General features: G+C 50.1%; 1 protein-coding gene across 4 annotated transcripts in view; it reads left to right on the forward strand.

Moving 5' to 3' along the window:
• rhea (Talin_middle and talin-RS domain-containing protein rhea) overlaps positions 1–16,819 on the forward strand; it is a 908,869-nt gene that overhangs the window by 79,006 nt on the left and 813,044 nt on the right. For all 4 annotated transcript variants that reach the window (XM_037423602.2, XM_037423605.2, XM_037423603.2 and 1 more), the window contains exon 2: positions 1,458–1,606. In XM_037423602.2, the coding sequence (XP_037279499.2) occupies positions 1,458–1,606 (149 nt within the window). The remainder of the gene's footprint in view (positions 1–1,457; positions 1,607–16,819) is intronic.

Below are 16,819 nucleotides of genomic sequence, written 5' to 3' on the forward strand. Positions count from 1 at the left end.
CAAATGTTTGCATTTGAATATATGTGCCTGGCAACAGCTGTGAATAATTGGTTTACCGAATGCTAAGCTTGGATCAAGGTCGTCATTCCACTGAGTGTTAATGAGGTAAAAAAAAGGTCATGTCACGATTGGGCTAAATTAAAAACGCGAAGGCGATGCGCATTGTGTCTCCCATCTGGCCTGGTTTAAAGTTACTGCTTATGCTACCTTTAAAGGAGCCATATACAGTAACAAGTGTGGCCCGTGATTTTTCAAGGCGTGAGCATTAAAGCAAGGCTGGACCGCTAGGCTAACCTTGTAAAGTATATGTTTCAAAGCTATGAGTGACGCTAATACTAAGGCTGCCAACTTGCAGTGTATTGAGGAGTTTTGAAAGTCGCATTTTTCCCTTTGGACCGAATGGAATTACCGTTGCAGTGGCGCTCTACCAGAGCTATTCTCAGAGGACCCACATTACCTCATGGTGCGGTTGCTAGACGTGGCATCTCGGGAAAAACTTGCTAATTATTGTTTTGCTTTGCCTTGAAACGAAGTTGTGTTAACCGATCTTTGTGCTCAAGCTTTCAATAGGGCTGAATATCTTCGTGGGAAGCTTTTACAGCGAGAGCTGTTATGAGATCACAACTCGGGTTACGCGCAGTTGTCCGTCCCCGCCGCTGGTGTCCATAACCATTTCACACGAAATTAGAAAAAAGAAAAAAAAAACGTAGCACCAATGACTCAGTGTGGCTCAAACCCGGGACCGCTGGATGCCAGCCCAGTATTCTACCACTGAGTGGCGCTGGTGCTTGTAACTTGTTGTCAAACTTGCCTTCGGCAGGCTTGACCTAGCACCAATGACATAGTGGGGCTCGAACCCGGGTCTGCTGGATGCCAGCCCAGTATTCTACCACTGAGCTACACCGGTGCTTGTGACTTGTTGTCAAACTTGCCTTAGGCAGGCTTGTCTGGAAAGGGATCGTGCTAATATGACTTATAAAGCGTTTTAAAACAGTGAAAGAACAACCAGTCATCACACAATGGGATTAGCATAACGAGTAAGCCTCCCAATGCTCCAACCCATCACAAAGGCTTGTTCCCTTATTAATTGTGGTGCATGGCCACTTCAGCCATAATTCCTCATCGTCGTCAGCCACTGCCTGAACAATTTACAAGAAATTCTTTGCAAGTGTTTAGCGAATACCACGCTTCTCAGAAGAATGATAAAAAATAGCATAGGGAATGTCGGCCTACTACCTATAAGTTGACTATTCCTAGTGGGTATCAAGCAAGTGTGCTTGCAGTAGTTACCCAATGAGTGTTTGGAAAAGACTCTGAAAGGCTGCTATTCTAGCTTTCTCTGGGACTGTGTTGTGCCTTCCGCGCAGGCCTGGCCTTTTTTTTTTTTTTTTTAACGAAGCCTTCTACTAGGAAGTGTCATTCATGAAGCGAGCCGATCGATTTTTGACTCTGTGCAGGCAACCTGTGGGCATGGCAATGCTCTCTCTCAAGATCAGTGTACCTGACAACAAGGTGATCAAGACTATCCAGTTTGAGCCTGGCACGCTTGTCTACGATGCCTGCCGGGTCATTCGTGATAAAGTTCCAGACTCTGCTCTTGGAGACGGTGAGCTTGCTTGTCATGCACCATTGTTCCTTTTTTTATGTAATATATACCATATTTCCCAGTGTATAAGCGGAGCTGTTTCTATACGGTGACGATCCATAAGGGCGTTGGGAGCGAACTCTTAAAGCTCGTTTCACACTCTAAAAACTAAGAGAGTGCTAGGCACTCTCTTTGGGTGAGTAATTTCTTGTCCCATATTTCACGCTCTTTTTCAGTGGAAATACTTCTTGTTGAGGCAGAGTACAGTGTTTCCTCCAGAACAGGTCAAAGCACTCTCCCTCAACAGAGCATCATAAAGCACCCCAAAGCAGAGTAGCTTGACCCCACCAAATAGAGTAGTGGTACACCTCATAAAAAAACAAAAGAACTGTGACCGAAATCGGGCTTGTTTTTGACGAAATTGTTTTTGACGAATTTCTTCGTGCACGGATCGGCTTAATATGAGCACTACGACAAAAAAAAGAGAGGCTAAAAAAATATGACACAGTGAGACTCGAACCTCGACTTCTAGCCACACTGCAGATTGCGAGTCCAACACGCTAACCACTACACCACTCTGGAAGATGGCACATTTGGTTATGATTCTTCGTGTCGGAAGTAATGTTTGTGATCTTTTTACATTTTCATGTTTAGAATTACTGTTTTCAGTGTCTCCGCACTTCTCAAAACAAGCCGGACTGTAGCTAACGTGTTTAGTGTGTTTGTTTTGTGCTTCGTGAGATTAGAGCGTCTATGCGACAGATTTTTTTTACAGTAGAAAAAGAAAATTAGTGCAACAGATTATATGACTGGCATTTGCATTGACTCGCGAAGTGGTTAGTCATTTCTACGTATGAGACATTGCGCTTCTAAAGTGTACACTGAACAGTTTAGCTTTTTTTTTCACCCGCTTGGACATAAATTTGGTCATCATTGTTCACATTCTTGTTCAGGTTCTACGATTAATGGCACAATATGTCACTAACCATACGTTAAGCTTACGACGGCATCCCCTGTGTGTGATGGTCGTAGTGAAAACCATGAATAATAATATAAGGAGATTGCCATAGCCATTTGCATTGAATTTCGATCGTCGCCGATAGAATGATAGTATTTGCTTATTTTACTACACAGATTCCAAGCTAAAAACAAGGATATTAGGAGTTCCAAGTGCCTTCCCGCGCACTGCAATTCACTGGCACGCACGGAAACGCCGTTCTTTTTGTTCATCATCTCTAATGCCTCTACAAAAGAATGCAGTACGTTTTACTGTATATATATATATATATATATATATATATATATATATATATATATATATATATATATATATATATTAAAATAGAGGTGTTGGACGCCGAGAAAGGTTCAGACACAGCTTGGCAAAATGTGCTTTATCAGGCAGGTCTGGCTAATGGCGAGCGGCGTGCGCGAGCTACTACTGCAGCCACCGATCATCCTCGTCTTTTTCATTACCAGCAGAGCGTCCGTTATTTAGATTCATTACAATTACTCCCCGCGAAATAAGGAGCCATCCTGGCGACCTATGGACAAGTAAACACAGGAGGGTCGTAGCAGGGCTTAAGTCCCGAGACCTGGACAATTTCCTGGCCACGACGACGTTGGTCAGAAGATGGTTCCAGTGGCTCGATGAGGTAATTCACCGGTGACATTTTTTGTAGCACACGATCTGGGCCGTGGTACTTGGGGACCAACTTGGTAGAAAGGCCAGGTGTAGCAGAAGGGACATGCAGGTAGACGAGAGAACCTGGATCGTAGGAAGTAGTGTTATTTGGTGCGTCATGGTGGTGCTTTTGGCGTCTTTGGTTTTGGGTTGTGAATGATCTTGCCAGTTGGCGGCATTCTTCAGCGTATGTAGCGGCTTGAAACAAAGTCGTGGACTCTGAGGAGTCAGGTTTGTACGAAAGAATGGTGTCCATAGTGCAAGAAGGTTCGCGTCCGTAAAGGAGGAAAAAAGGAGAGAACCCAGTAGTGCTTTGAATGGCGGTATTATAGGCGAACGTGATAAACGGTAGCACTCGGTCCCAATTGGAGTGGTCTGACGAGATATACATAGGCAGCATGTCACCAAGGGTGCGGTTGAAGCGCTCTGTCGTTCCATTGGTCTGGGGACGATAGGCGCTTGTCGTGCGATGAACGACGTGGCACTCGCGCATCAATGCTGTGATGACGTCTGACAAGAATACCCGACCACGATCGCTCAGTAACTCCCAAGGTGCTGCATGACGTAATACGATGTTGTGAAGAACGAAAGTCTTTTGCTGTAGACGAGGGAAGGAATGAAGTTTCGGCATACCGCGTGAGATGGTCGACGGCAACTATGATTCAGCGGTTACCGTCAGCAGTGTTGGGAAGGGGACCATAGATATCAATGCCGACGCGGTCGAATGGTCGGGATGGGCATGGTAAGGGTAGCAAGGTAACGCTGGCGTGACAAGGGGGAGTTTTCCGTCTCTGGCACGTCGAGCAGGCCCGAACGTATTGTCGTATAAAACGGTACATGCCACGCCAGTAATATCGGAGACGTATGCGAGAATAAGTCTTCAGGAAACCTGCGTGGCCACATTGGGGGTCGTCATGAAACGTGGAACAAATTTCGGATCGCAGATGACGTGGAATCACGAGTAGCCACTGACGTCCACCGGGTGCGTAGTTGCGTCGGTACAGCACGTCATCGCGAGTGGCAAAGTGCTCGACTTGCCGACACAACGTGCGAGAAGGGGTAGAAGCCGTCCGCCCAGCCAGGATGTCTTGAATCGAAGCAACCCAAGGTTCCTTGCGTTGCTCAGATGGCATGTCGGCGATCGCGACGGCAGTGGCATCACAGGTTAGACTTTCGCAGCAGTCCGGGTCAGGGGGTAGAGGCGAACGGGATAGGGCGTCTGCGTCCGAATGTTTCTGGCCGGAGCGATAGACCATGCGAATATTATATTCTTGGAGGCGTAATGCCCATCGGGCGACGCGACCGCTTGGATCCTTCAGTGACGACAACCAGCAGAGGGCGTGGTGGTCAGTCACGACGTCAAAAGGGCGCTCGTACACGTAAGGTCGAAATTTCTCTATCGCCCAAATAATGGCGAGGCATTCCTTTTCGGTGACAGAATAGTTGGTTTCGGTTTTGCTAAGAGTTCGGCTTGCGTAGGCAACCACGTACTCTTGGAAGCCGTCTTTCTTCTGTGCAAGAATAGCGCCTAGCCCGACACCACTAGCGTTGGTGTGGATCTCTGTGGATGCCGATGGGTCGCAGTGTCGCAGAATAGGCGGCGACGTGAGGAGGCGGCGCAGTTCATTGAAAGAGTCGTCACAGGTGGCAGACCAGGCTGAAAGGTCTCTAGAGCCGGCGAGGAGCTTGGTCAAAGGAGCGATGATCGTCGCGAAATTGTGGACGAAGCACCGGAAGTAAGAGCAAAGGCCTATGAAGCTTCGGAGCTCTTTTATGGTGGTCGGTTTGGGAAATGCTGAAACGGCTGTAAGTTTGGCAGGGTCAGGAAGAATGCCGTCCTTTGAAACCACGTGGCCAAGGATCGTAAGCTTTCGAGCGGCGAAATTGCACTTCTTCAGATTCAGTTGCAGGCCCGCGACAGAAATACACGCGAGGACTTTCTCGAGGCGGGTTAAATGGGTTGCGAAATCAGTTGAAAAGACGACAATGTCATCTAAATAACAAAGGCAAACGTTCCATTTGAGGCCTCGAAGGATAGAGTCCATCATCCGCTCGAAAGTAGCCGGCGCGTTGCAGAGGCCGAAGGGCATGACTGTGAATTCGTAAAGGCCGTCGGGCGTGATGAAAGCAGTTTTTTCACGATCGGCCTCTGCCTTGGGTACCTGCCAGTATCTAGAGCGCAGATCTAAAGAAGAGAAAAATTCGGCTCCCTGTAGGCAGTCCAAGGCATCGTCAATGCGTGGCAGCGGATAGACATCCTTGCGCGTGATTCGGTTGAGACGCCGGTAGTTCATGCAAAATCTGATGGATCCGTCCTTCTTCTTCACCAACACAACTGGAGAGGCCGAGGGACTGCTTGACGGTTCGATTATGCCACGTGTCAGCATGTCGTCAACCTGTTCATTGATGGCACGGTGTTCGGTAGTTGACACATGATACGGACGCTGCCGTAACGGCGTCTCTTGACCGGTATCTATACGGTGAACAACAGATGATGCTCGACCTAAGGAAGGCTGATTGTGGTCAAACGAGGCTCGAAAACGCTGTAGGAGCTTGATCAGCTGTTCCTGCTGCCCAGGCGTGATGTTACAATCAATGGACTTGCGGAATACATCCATAGGTTCATTAGCGTCAGTTGCGGGTGTAATGGCACAAGTTGGTAAAAATGGCTTGTCTGGATAGATCGGGTCTTTGAAAATACAATTTAAGGTCTCGAGGCTTCCCAGATACTCACCGCGTAGCAGGATGTACGGACAAGCAGAAACGTTGCACGCATAAAGTACCGCCGAACCATTGGAAAAGTTGATGACGGCAAACGGGAGGACGATGGTTCGGTGTTGACAACTAGCTATAGTTGGTTGGAACAGGAGCGTCGAGTTAGTGGCAGCAGGGGAAAACACAGGCAATAGGACGGCGGACAACGGCGCGATGCGGACGTCAGCTGCGGCAAACACTTTCGAGGGACTGTGGTGGTCGATATCAAGGCACGGATTCGTCAACGTGAGTTCAGCACGAGCGCAGTCGACGAGGGCCTGATGGGTAGAAAGGAAATTCCATCCTAGTATGACGTCGTAAGATGAACCTGGGAGAACAACAAAGTTGACGGTGTACCAAACGTCTTGAATAAGAACGCGTGCTGTGCACTGAGCTGTCGGCGCGATGAAATGGGAGGTGTCTGTACACAGAGCAAGATTCGTAAGCGGCGTTGTAACTTTTCTCAAATCGCGACACAGTTTTTCACTAATTACAGAAACGACGGCGTCTGTGTCGACAAGTGCACGTACAGCAACACCATCTACTAGCACATCAATTTCGTTGGTCGGACAAAGAGGAGGTCTTAGAAGGTTCGACGACGACGCATTTCTTGCCTCCGGAACTGTGGCTGTCGGTTTTCCTCTCGAGCGGGGCTCGTGCGCCGAAGCATCGGGGAGACAGATCGGCGACGGGGTGGTAATGACTGGCGAGAATCGACAGGGCGTCGTTGGGAGAATGAGTCGGTGATAGGAGAAGATGGTCGCTGGGGATTCTGGGCAGCCTGGTAATTTGCAGAATTCCCATGGTCTGGAGGCTGGTAGTTGCGACGGCGACAATAGCGTGCTATATGTCCCACGAAACCGCATGCGAAACAGATGGGTCGATTATCCAGGGTGCGCCATGGGTTAACGACAGAAGGTGCAGGGGGCGAAACGGGATGGGGTGCCGTGTATGTAGGCAGCGTCGTAGGGTAGGAGGACCCGGTATGCGCCAGAGACAAACGGGCTGGGGGTCTAGCAACGACGGCAGCGTAGGTCAGCGGTGTACGGACAGATGGCGATGGAGGCAGTGCCTGCGTGACCTGTGTCTCAATGACCTGGCGTAGACGTGGGTCTAACGAGGTCACTGGCGCGGATGCTTCAGCCACAAGAGAAAGCTGACGTGCAACTTCCTCACGAATGAATTGTTTGATGTGGGGCAGTAAAACGGTGCGATCAGCAGCGACGTCGTGCACGAGGGCGGAAACTTCAGCCGTGTCTTCAGCGGCCCTGCGCGTCGAGACACGCTGCTTACGTAACTCGGCGTACTCCTGACAGGGCTGGACAACATCGGTGACGGTCTGTGGATTCCTAGCGACGAGCATCTGGAAGGTATCGTCGTCAACTCCTTTGATGATCTGCTTGATTTTGTCGCGTTCGGTTAGAGATTTATCGACGCGCTTGCAAAGAGACAAGACATCTTCAATATAACTTGTAAAGGTCTCGTCCCTGTGCTGGACTCGGCTACGGAGACGCTGTTCTGCGCGAAGCCGGCGCACGGCGGGACGACCGAAGACCGCGGGGATGGTGGTCTTGAAGGCGGACCAGTTGGTAATTTCGCCTTCGCGGTTCTTGAACCAGAGGCTGGCCACATCAGCGAGGTAAAAGCGCACGTTTGTGAGCTTTTATGAGGCGTTCCACTTGTTGGAAGCGCTTACGATTTCGTACTCGACGAGCCAGTCCTCGATGTCTTGTTCGTCGTTGCCGCGAAAAATTGGTGGGTCGCGTTGCTGAGGCAGGCCAGTACAGTAGACTGTCGTTGGTAAGGCAGCTTGAGAAGGGCCAGGAGCAGTTATGGTGAACAGTGAGGGTAGCGTCCGATTGCGAAGTTCCAGGTTGATGGGAACCCCCGGCTTCTCCACCACTTAAAATAGAGGTGTTGTACGTCAAGAAAGGTTCAGACGCAGCTTGGCAAAAAATGTGCTTTATCAGGCAGGTCTGGCTAATGGCGAGCGGCGTACGGGAGCTACTACTGCAGCCACCGATCATCCTCGTCTTCATTACCAGCAGAGCGTCCGTTATTTAGATTCATTACAATATATACATATATATATTGTGAAGAAGAAAGAGCATCGTTTGCAAGCAACATCGCCACCGCTTGGGTACTGGGTGCTGGGCTTCGCTCGCTCGGCTCGTGCTGATCATCGCCGGCATCTGCTTGACCGTTGCTCTTGCCCGATCGTGTTTCATAGTAGGACCATTGTCGCAACAGTCGCCAATAAACCCTTTTTCAATTGGTGGAGGGTGCTGACATTCCTTGTCGCCTGAACCTGGGTGCTGCCATTCGCCGTCGCCTAAACCTGGAGCTGCGCAACCGAACGCTACCTCTCATCATGGCTACCAACAACGCGCAACCTGGCTCTTTCTCTCCATCCCCCAGCTACCCCGGCGTTCTTCGTTTGCGACAGCCCAAGGTATTTAGCGGAGCTGATGAGACCGACGTGGAAGACTGGTTCGCTAACTACGAACTGGTGAGCGCAAACAAGTGGGATGACGCGGACAAATTGAGTAACGTCATCTTTTACCTCACTGACGTGGCCGAAGTGAGATATAACAACCACAAAAACGACATCACGACGTGGTCCATCTTTAAAACAATGTTAGCTGACGTTTTTGGCTGACCCGCTGTCCGCAAATCCAGAGCCGAACAACGCTTGCGGACTCGCGCACAAAAGCCAACGGAATCTTTCACCAGCTACATCGAAGACATTATTGGTCTTTGCAACCGTGTGAACACCACCATGCCCGAGTCGAAGAAGATTCAACACATCCTCAAAGGGATAAATGACTGTGCATATCAGCTGCTCCTGGCCCGTAATCCTGCCACCGTTGCGGAACTTGTCACTTTGTGTCAAAGTTTCGACGAGTTGAGCAAGCAGCGTGCCCTGACTCGGCCATTTTCTTCACACGCCGACTCGCTCTCCAGTCTCACTTCCGCTCCCGACCACTCACCAACCCTGCAAGAGATTAAAGACTTCGTGTGTGAAGAAGTAGCTCGGCAACTGTCGTTGATTCCCTTCACGCAGCAGCCGCCGTCCTCTCGTCTGCCCTCACCACTCTGCGACGTTATTCCCGAAGAGGTAGCTCAGGCTGTTCCCGTCGCTGCCCACCAGCAGCCCGTGGCCATGCCTGTTGCCCATGCGCCGGCTATGCAGCCCGTGGCCGCGCCTCTTACGTATGCCCAGGTGGTACGCAGCAGACCCCGCCAGCAGCATTTGCCACCCATGTCTTCAGTTGCTCCCCACTCCGCCCCTTTTTCGACACCTTGGGCCGCACCACGAGTCAGCAATTCCTGGCGCACTCCTGACAATCGACCAATCTGCTACGCCTGTGGTACTCCAGGACACGTGGCACGATATTGTCGCCGTCGCTTCCAACCACTCCACGACGCTACTCGGCCGTTACCGTATGACCCACAGCCCATGCACATACCTGCTCCCTATCCCTCACCGCAGTATGGATACACTAACCTTCCTGAGTCTCGGTCACCCTAGCCCTCACCTCAGACTCGCTCTCCCCGCTCCCCATCTCCTCGCAGGCGATCACTGTCCCCAATGCGTCCTAGACCCGCTTCCTCCAACCGGGAAAACTGAACGCCGCAGTTCCAGAGGCAAGAACTGCGCCGTCGTCTAAATGCTCAAGTCCTAGCACTTCACCAGCTAACGTCGTCGCCATATCTGTCGATGGTGTTTCTATCTTTGCCCTCGTTGACGCAGGTGCTGCCGTTTCTGTTATAGCCGCCCAGCTCTGCCGCTCCCTACGCAAAGTGACCACGCCGCTCTCTGGACTATCGCTTCGTACAGCTAGCGCACAACCAGTTCGACCTCTCGGCACCTGCACGGCCCGCATATTCATCCAAGGCTCTATTTACGTTGTCGAGTTCATCGTCCTTTCGGTGTGCTCGCATGACGTTATCCCCGGGTGGGACTTTCTGTCAAATCATCATGCCATCATCGACTTTGAACGCGCTGAAGTTCAATTTTTGCACCTGTGTGACGAACTTTTGCACGAAACCCTTGAGCGGTCGCCAAAACTTGTCGTGCGTGAGGACACTGAAATTCCGCCAGCCTCTCTTGCCGTTGTCCCGGTTTGCTGCGATGACTATAATGATGCTACAGTAATGTTTACACCTTCCGAGATTTTCATGAGCCAAAAGAGCAGTTTCCTTGCCTTTCGCTACACTCGACGTCACTGCGGGCCGAAGCAATATTTTCTTCCACAACCCCCTTTCTGCACCGCTTACGCTACTTGCCGGCGAATGTCTCGGTCGAGTGGAGTACCTCGATTCCTTTTTATTACTTAACATGCCAGACGAATCGTGCAGTAGTGCCTCGACCGAACTTCATGCCCTTTCCCCAGTGGAATGCTCATCGAGTGACACCTTAAGTGCCCATGAACGCGCCGAACTTCTTAATCTCCTCCAGCACTTCGCGAATTCATTCGACGTTTCTCAGTCGCAATTGGGTCGGACTTCCGCAGTGCACCACTACATTGACACCGGTTCGCACCAGCCATTGCGTCAAAGACCAAACCGTGTCTCTGCTGCAGAACGTCACGTCATCTCTTCGACCTGGTCATCAACGACCAGGTCGAAGAGATGCTACGCCGTCGCGTTATTCAACCATCGCACAGTCCTTGGGCATCTCCTGTCGTTCTAGTTCGAAAGAAAGATGGATCGATTCGATTTTGCGTCGACTACCGGCGATTAAACAAGGTGACGCGGAAAGACGTCTATCCATTACCGCGCATAGACGACGCCCTTGACAGCCTCCTAGGAGCCGAATTCTTCTCCTCCTTAGACTTACGATCTGGATACTGGCAGGTTCCTATGGCAGAAGCTGATCGCCAGAAAACTGCGTTCATTACACCAGATGGCCTGTACGAATTTAACGTAATGCCATTTGGGCTTTGTAATGCTCCTGCCACGTTTGAACGACGCATGGACAACACACTGCGTGGACTGAAGTGGTGTGTGTGTGTCTATGCTACCTCGACGACATTGTCGTTTTCTCTCCCGATTTTCCTACGCATCTGCTTCGGCTCCAACTGGTTCTAACGTGTTTAACCATCGTTGGGCTCCAACTGAACCTTAAAAAGTGCCGCTTTGCCGCGCAAGAGCTGTCCATCTTAGGGCTCATCGTCTCCAAGCATGGCGTTCGACCCGACCCTGCAGAACTGTGAGCAGTCGCTGAGTTCCCGAAACCTACTACACTGAAAGAATTACGCAGTTTTGTCGGACTATGCTCGTACTTTCAGCGCTTCATGCGAAATTTTGCATCGATCATGTCACCACTGACCAACCTCCTACGCGGTGATGCAGACCTTTCATCCCGGTCTTCCGACTGCGACGTCGCGTTTTTGCCACGCTCCGTAGCCTGCTAGCATCTCCTACAATTCTTCGGCATTTCGACCCAACAGCTGCAACGGAAGTTCACACATACGCTAGTGGGGTTGGTCTAGGCGCCGTCCTCGCCCAACGCAAGCCGGGCTACTCCGAATACGTCGTCGCTTATGCGAGTCACACACTTACTAAAGCTGAGGCCAATTACAGCGTCACTGAAAAAAAGTGCTTGGCGCTAGTGTGGGCGCTTCGCAAGTTCCGCCCTTATTTGTACGGTCGCCCATTCGATATGGTAACGGACCACCATGCACTTTGTTGGCTCACCACATTGAAAGACCCTTCTGGCCGCCTAGCTCGGTGGGCACTGCAAATCCAGGAGTACGACATTCGTGTCATCTATCGCAGCGGACGCAAGCATTCTGACGCTGACGCCCTGTCGCGTTCGCCTTTACCTCCCGACTCGGCCTGCGGAACCACTGGTACTAACTCCATCGCATCTCTCGACCTCGACTCCTTTACCAGTGAACAACACAAGGACCCGTGGAACGCTTCCCTTTTTAGCTGTCTCTCTGGATCGTCAACCACTGCGGTACCACGATCTCTCCGACGTCAAGCTGCTCATTTCGCCATTCGTGATCGGCTGCTACACCGACGCAACTACGCCCACGAAGCTCGTAAGTGGCTCTTGGTTGTCCCGCGCAGCTTGCGATCACAAATCTGCACCTCCTTTCATGACGATCCCCAATGTGGTCATGCTGGAGTTTTCAAAACTTACGAACGCATTCGTCATCGCTTCTACTGGCGCGGAATGTATAATTTCGTTCGAAAATTCGTTATGGGCTGTCCTGACTGTCAACGCCGCAAATCACCGCCTTTCCACTCGTCCGGTGCGCTTCAACCGCTTCCGTGCCCTGCCAAACCTTTCGATCGGATCGGAATTGATCTCTATGGCCCTCTACCGATAACATTAGATGAAAATCGGTGGATCAGAGTCGCTGTGGACCATTTAACACGCTACGCTAAGACCGCCGCCCTTCCAAGTGCCACTGCGCGGGACGTAGCATCCTTCATCCTTAATCGCTTCATACTACGACATTGTGCACCTCGAGAACTACTAAGCGACCGAGGTCGAGCCTTCCTATCAGAAGTCGTCACGTCTCTGCTTTCTGAATGCCATGTTGCTCATCGCAAGACCACGGCATACCACCCGCAGACTAACAGGCTCACGGAAAGATTTAACCGCACCCTTGGCGATATGCTTGCCATGTATGTGACATCCGATCATATTAACTGGGATCGCATTCTTCCATTCATCACGTTCGCATATAACACCGCGGCACAGTCTACCACTGAATTTTCACCTTTCTTTCTTCTTTATGGACGCGAACCATCCCACACCATCGACACTCCCTTCCATACTGTCCTGACGCATCCGAATGCCCATCTGTGTCTGAAGCTGCCCGAAATGCGGAAGAGTGCCATGAACTCGCATGCACCTTTACGCCACAAGAACAACGGTGCCAGAAAGAAAACAACGCTGACTCTTCACAAAGCCCCAGCTATTCCCCGGGATCTCTTGTATGGCTGGCTTACCAAACCCCCAGCATTTCCTCAAAACTCGTTCCAAAGTACGAGGGCCCATACCGCATTTTGGAGCAAACCTCGCCGGTGAATTTTCTCACTAAGCCACTTTCCCCATCTGACGACATGCGCCGGCGTGGACGTGACATCGTCCACGTGTCCCGCCTTGGATGGCTTTTTTTCGGCGGGGGCAAATTGTGAAGAAGAAAGAGCATCGTTTGCAAGCAACATCGCCACCGCTTGGGTACTGAGTGCTGGGCTTCGCTCGCTCGGCTCGTGCCGGCATCTGCTTGACCGTTGCTCTTGCCCGATCGTGTTTCATAGTAGGACCACCGTCGCAACAGTCGCCAATAAACCCTTTTTCAATATATATACCTATATAGTTATTAAGTATTGCTAATCACTTGGGATGTGCTGATGCATCTAAATGTAATCAAGAGCAGGAGTGTAATGGTGTTCTACTCCCTTATGCTTTGAAGAGTATATGGGCAATCCACTCTCTCAGAAAAAGGTAGAGTGAAAAGCAGTTTCACTCTCTCATTTCATAGAGACAAAAGGAATTTTACTCTATCTGACGCTTTGTGAGAGTAGAGGGACACTCTGAAGAGTAACTTGGCCTTTTTACTCCTGCAATACCCTCAGCAGTTTTTAAAGTGCGCGCTACCAGAAATTGTAATTTTTAAGTCTCGGACCACCCGATATTCGATGAATTCGAAAGTTCTTAGATTTAGGTGCACGTTAAAGAACCCCAGTTGGTTAAAATTTCTGGAATGTCCACTACTGTGTCCATCATGATCACATTATTGGTTTGGGACGTTAAACTCCAGTGAAATTTATTATCTGCACATTATGCAGCAAACACAACACTGAACACACATGACATGGTGGCATGAAGAAAAAGTCGCAGCTTTGCTGCAAAGGCGAAGCAATGAATGCGATAGCAACAAATTGGAAGGTCACGCGCAGAATGGCCAGCAGATGAAAACGTGCCCTGCGTTTCTCACGTACAAAAAAAGCACAAAACGTACTTTCAAGTACAGATGAACGCGAATAAGCATCCCAGTTGTTACTTTGCTGCGTCTGAAAAGCATGCTCTTTTTGCAAACGGAGACTGTGCAACAATTGCAGTGATCTTTGTGCACGCGGTAATTAAAACGGAATCGTTCCGGGGAAAGCCGAAGGCCAGTCAAAATGTAGGATTCTCCCCACCGTGAGATAAGGGCGCGCGAGTGAGCGTAGACTTCCTGCTCTTCACGGGTCAAAGTGCGCAGGGAAGTGAGAGCACGCTCCGCTGCGTCGTGACGATGTGGCTATGGGCGACATTGCGCGATGTTGCTGGTAAGGCTGAAACACAATAGTTTCACCCCCGAGATTACCGTCACTAGCGGTGAGTGGTAGATGTAAATAGCTTGCCGTTTGAACGTCGAAGGACGTGCTCCTCAGTGGCCTTGTGGTTAATGCCTCGCACTCACGATGCAGAGGTTCCAAGTTCGATTCCGCACTCCGCAATCTCATATATTATTTCACTGATTAAATTGATTGACACCTGAATTGAAGCCATTGGCAACTGGATTAAACATGGTGGCACTCGGATTAAACTCACTATCACACGGCCTCATTGTGTTTGCAATTGGACTAAATATGCTGGCACTTGGATTAAATGTTTGGCAGATGAATTATAGCTTGGTGCTCAGATTATTTGAATGGCATGCAGAATACTTAAGCTAGCACTTGCATTCAAGTGAGTGGGAAAACCTGTAGTGCCATGTGTTTGGTGTAATACATTTCACACTGTGGAGTCTCGGCGAGGCGAACGAGCGCATCGCCAGGCCACGCTCTTGGAGTGAACGGACACAGTGGGCACGGTCGGTACAAAGCACACAACATACATACATTTATTAACTAATTTAGACGACGATATCGTTCGCCAAATGATACACCAATTTCAACTAACACGCTACCATTCAAATAACATAACGCAGTGACACACTAAACACACAATAACATGATAAACACACACTAACACACCCAACACACTAACACATACCCAAGGCAGCGTCGCCAACGCCTGACTTTCCACGTGGGACCTCGGCGCGAAGCCCGCGGTGCCGAGCACCGAGGACCCACGCTACAGACAAACGTTTGCGGCAGCCGCCACGCGCAGAAGAGGCTCGCTCAACTCTCGCCCACCACCAAGGCCTGCCTTCCGCCAGGGGCCACCGCCGGCGCTACCACTCTACCAACAGTGGTACTCAAAGTGAACACAACGCCATCTATCGCCCGGTGGTAGTCATCACCGAAATAAAGCCCTGGGGCGGGACACGTGCACCACGCGGCGCAGACAACTTTACAGGGGGGGGGGGGGGTGTCAGCACCCCCACAACACATACCGTCATGAGGGACAATGTGCTAGTAGCGATGACTTCTACGATTCAAGTGTTCTTATTGAGCTGCCGACTTGCGCCAAATCCTAGAAATGCACTCGCTTATCTTGTCCGATTCTTGTGGCAACATTTTGAAAGATTTCGTAAAATTACCAAGATGCAAACTACCCATAAAAAATCGGCGATAAAAAAGAGCATGTCAGGGAGTAGTTGTGAGTTGCAGTAGTCTGGTTCGAAGCGTGGAAAAAGGGCAGTAAGGGTGTCTTTCCATTGCACGTATGTTACACGCCAACACGACCACAAGCAGTGAAAGTGGAGTAGCGTATAGACAGATATTATCGCTAACATGCAGCAGGCCGGTGTAGTTAATAGGGATTTTAGTTCGTCCGTAGACTTCTTTGCGTTCGTGTCATGCCGGATTACTGCCGCTGGCACCTTGAGAGGCCTGTAGGTGGGGCCATCTGGAAGCACAAAGGACCTGGCAAGCAGGGAACATATTCTGTTCCTCTGCTTGAGTGCATTCTCTTACCGATATTACATTGATCCCTTTGCGTACACTTTAGTGCTGTGCAGGCCAAGACGCACCACTATAGCCTATATAGACGCACGAGCAAGCATGGCCGAGGCATGCATGCTCGGGCACCTCCTCATTGCTGGTTGGAACGGCATTAATTTTGGAATCGCTGTTGAGCAAAGGCTCGATCAAAACAAAAAAATTTTAGCATATCTGCGAAGTAGATAATGATGATGGAGCTTGCTCCAGAGGTTAAATCTGGTAAACTATGAATCCTGTGTACATATGCTCAATCTTCATCAGATAAAGACGCGACATGAGAGTTGTTGTGGTGAAAGTGTATATACACTATATATACAGAACGTTTATTATTTACACATCAGTGTACTATATACACATATTTACATACTGATGCAGTATATACATTTTGTTAAAGAGCTTATTTGCATGGCACAGAAGCTCGGAGGAACGTTTTTTCTTTTAGTATAATGGCTTTGTGACTCGTTAAGTACAAAGCCAGAGGATCTTGAACTATAGGATGTAGTAGAAAGTTCTAGAAGGATCCTTACAGCAAGCCTGTGCAGCAGCCTCATTACGAGCCCTCCGCGCCGCCACCTTGGCTTCTGTGGTGTTCATAGTGAGTAGCGGTACTGAGGCGCGAGGAGTGGTGTCTGGAAAAAAAGAAAGGAAGTGCGCCGAGAGCGAGCGCGATATATAGGCGCGGCCATCTAGTGGTCTCCTACCAAATAGAGCACGTGTCGAGAGTGGAGTGAGCGTCACCTGAGTGGTGGCACGCCATCTAGTGAGCGCTCTTGAAACGAAGAGCACAGCTGTGCCTTTAGAGGGAGCAATGAGCACTAGCGTACACATTGGTGCAACGACGAGAGACAACCCCCCAGCAAAAGGAGCAAGCTCGTAAAGAAAGGATTCGTGACGTC

Source organism: Rhipicephalus microplus, chromosome 4 (assembly GCF_043290135.1).
Source record: "Rhipicephalus microplus isolate Deutch F79 chromosome 4, USDA_Rmic, whole genome shotgun sequence".
Lineage (NCBI taxonomy): Eukaryota > Metazoa > Arthropoda > Arachnida > Ixodida > Ixodidae > Rhipicephalus > Rhipicephalus microplus.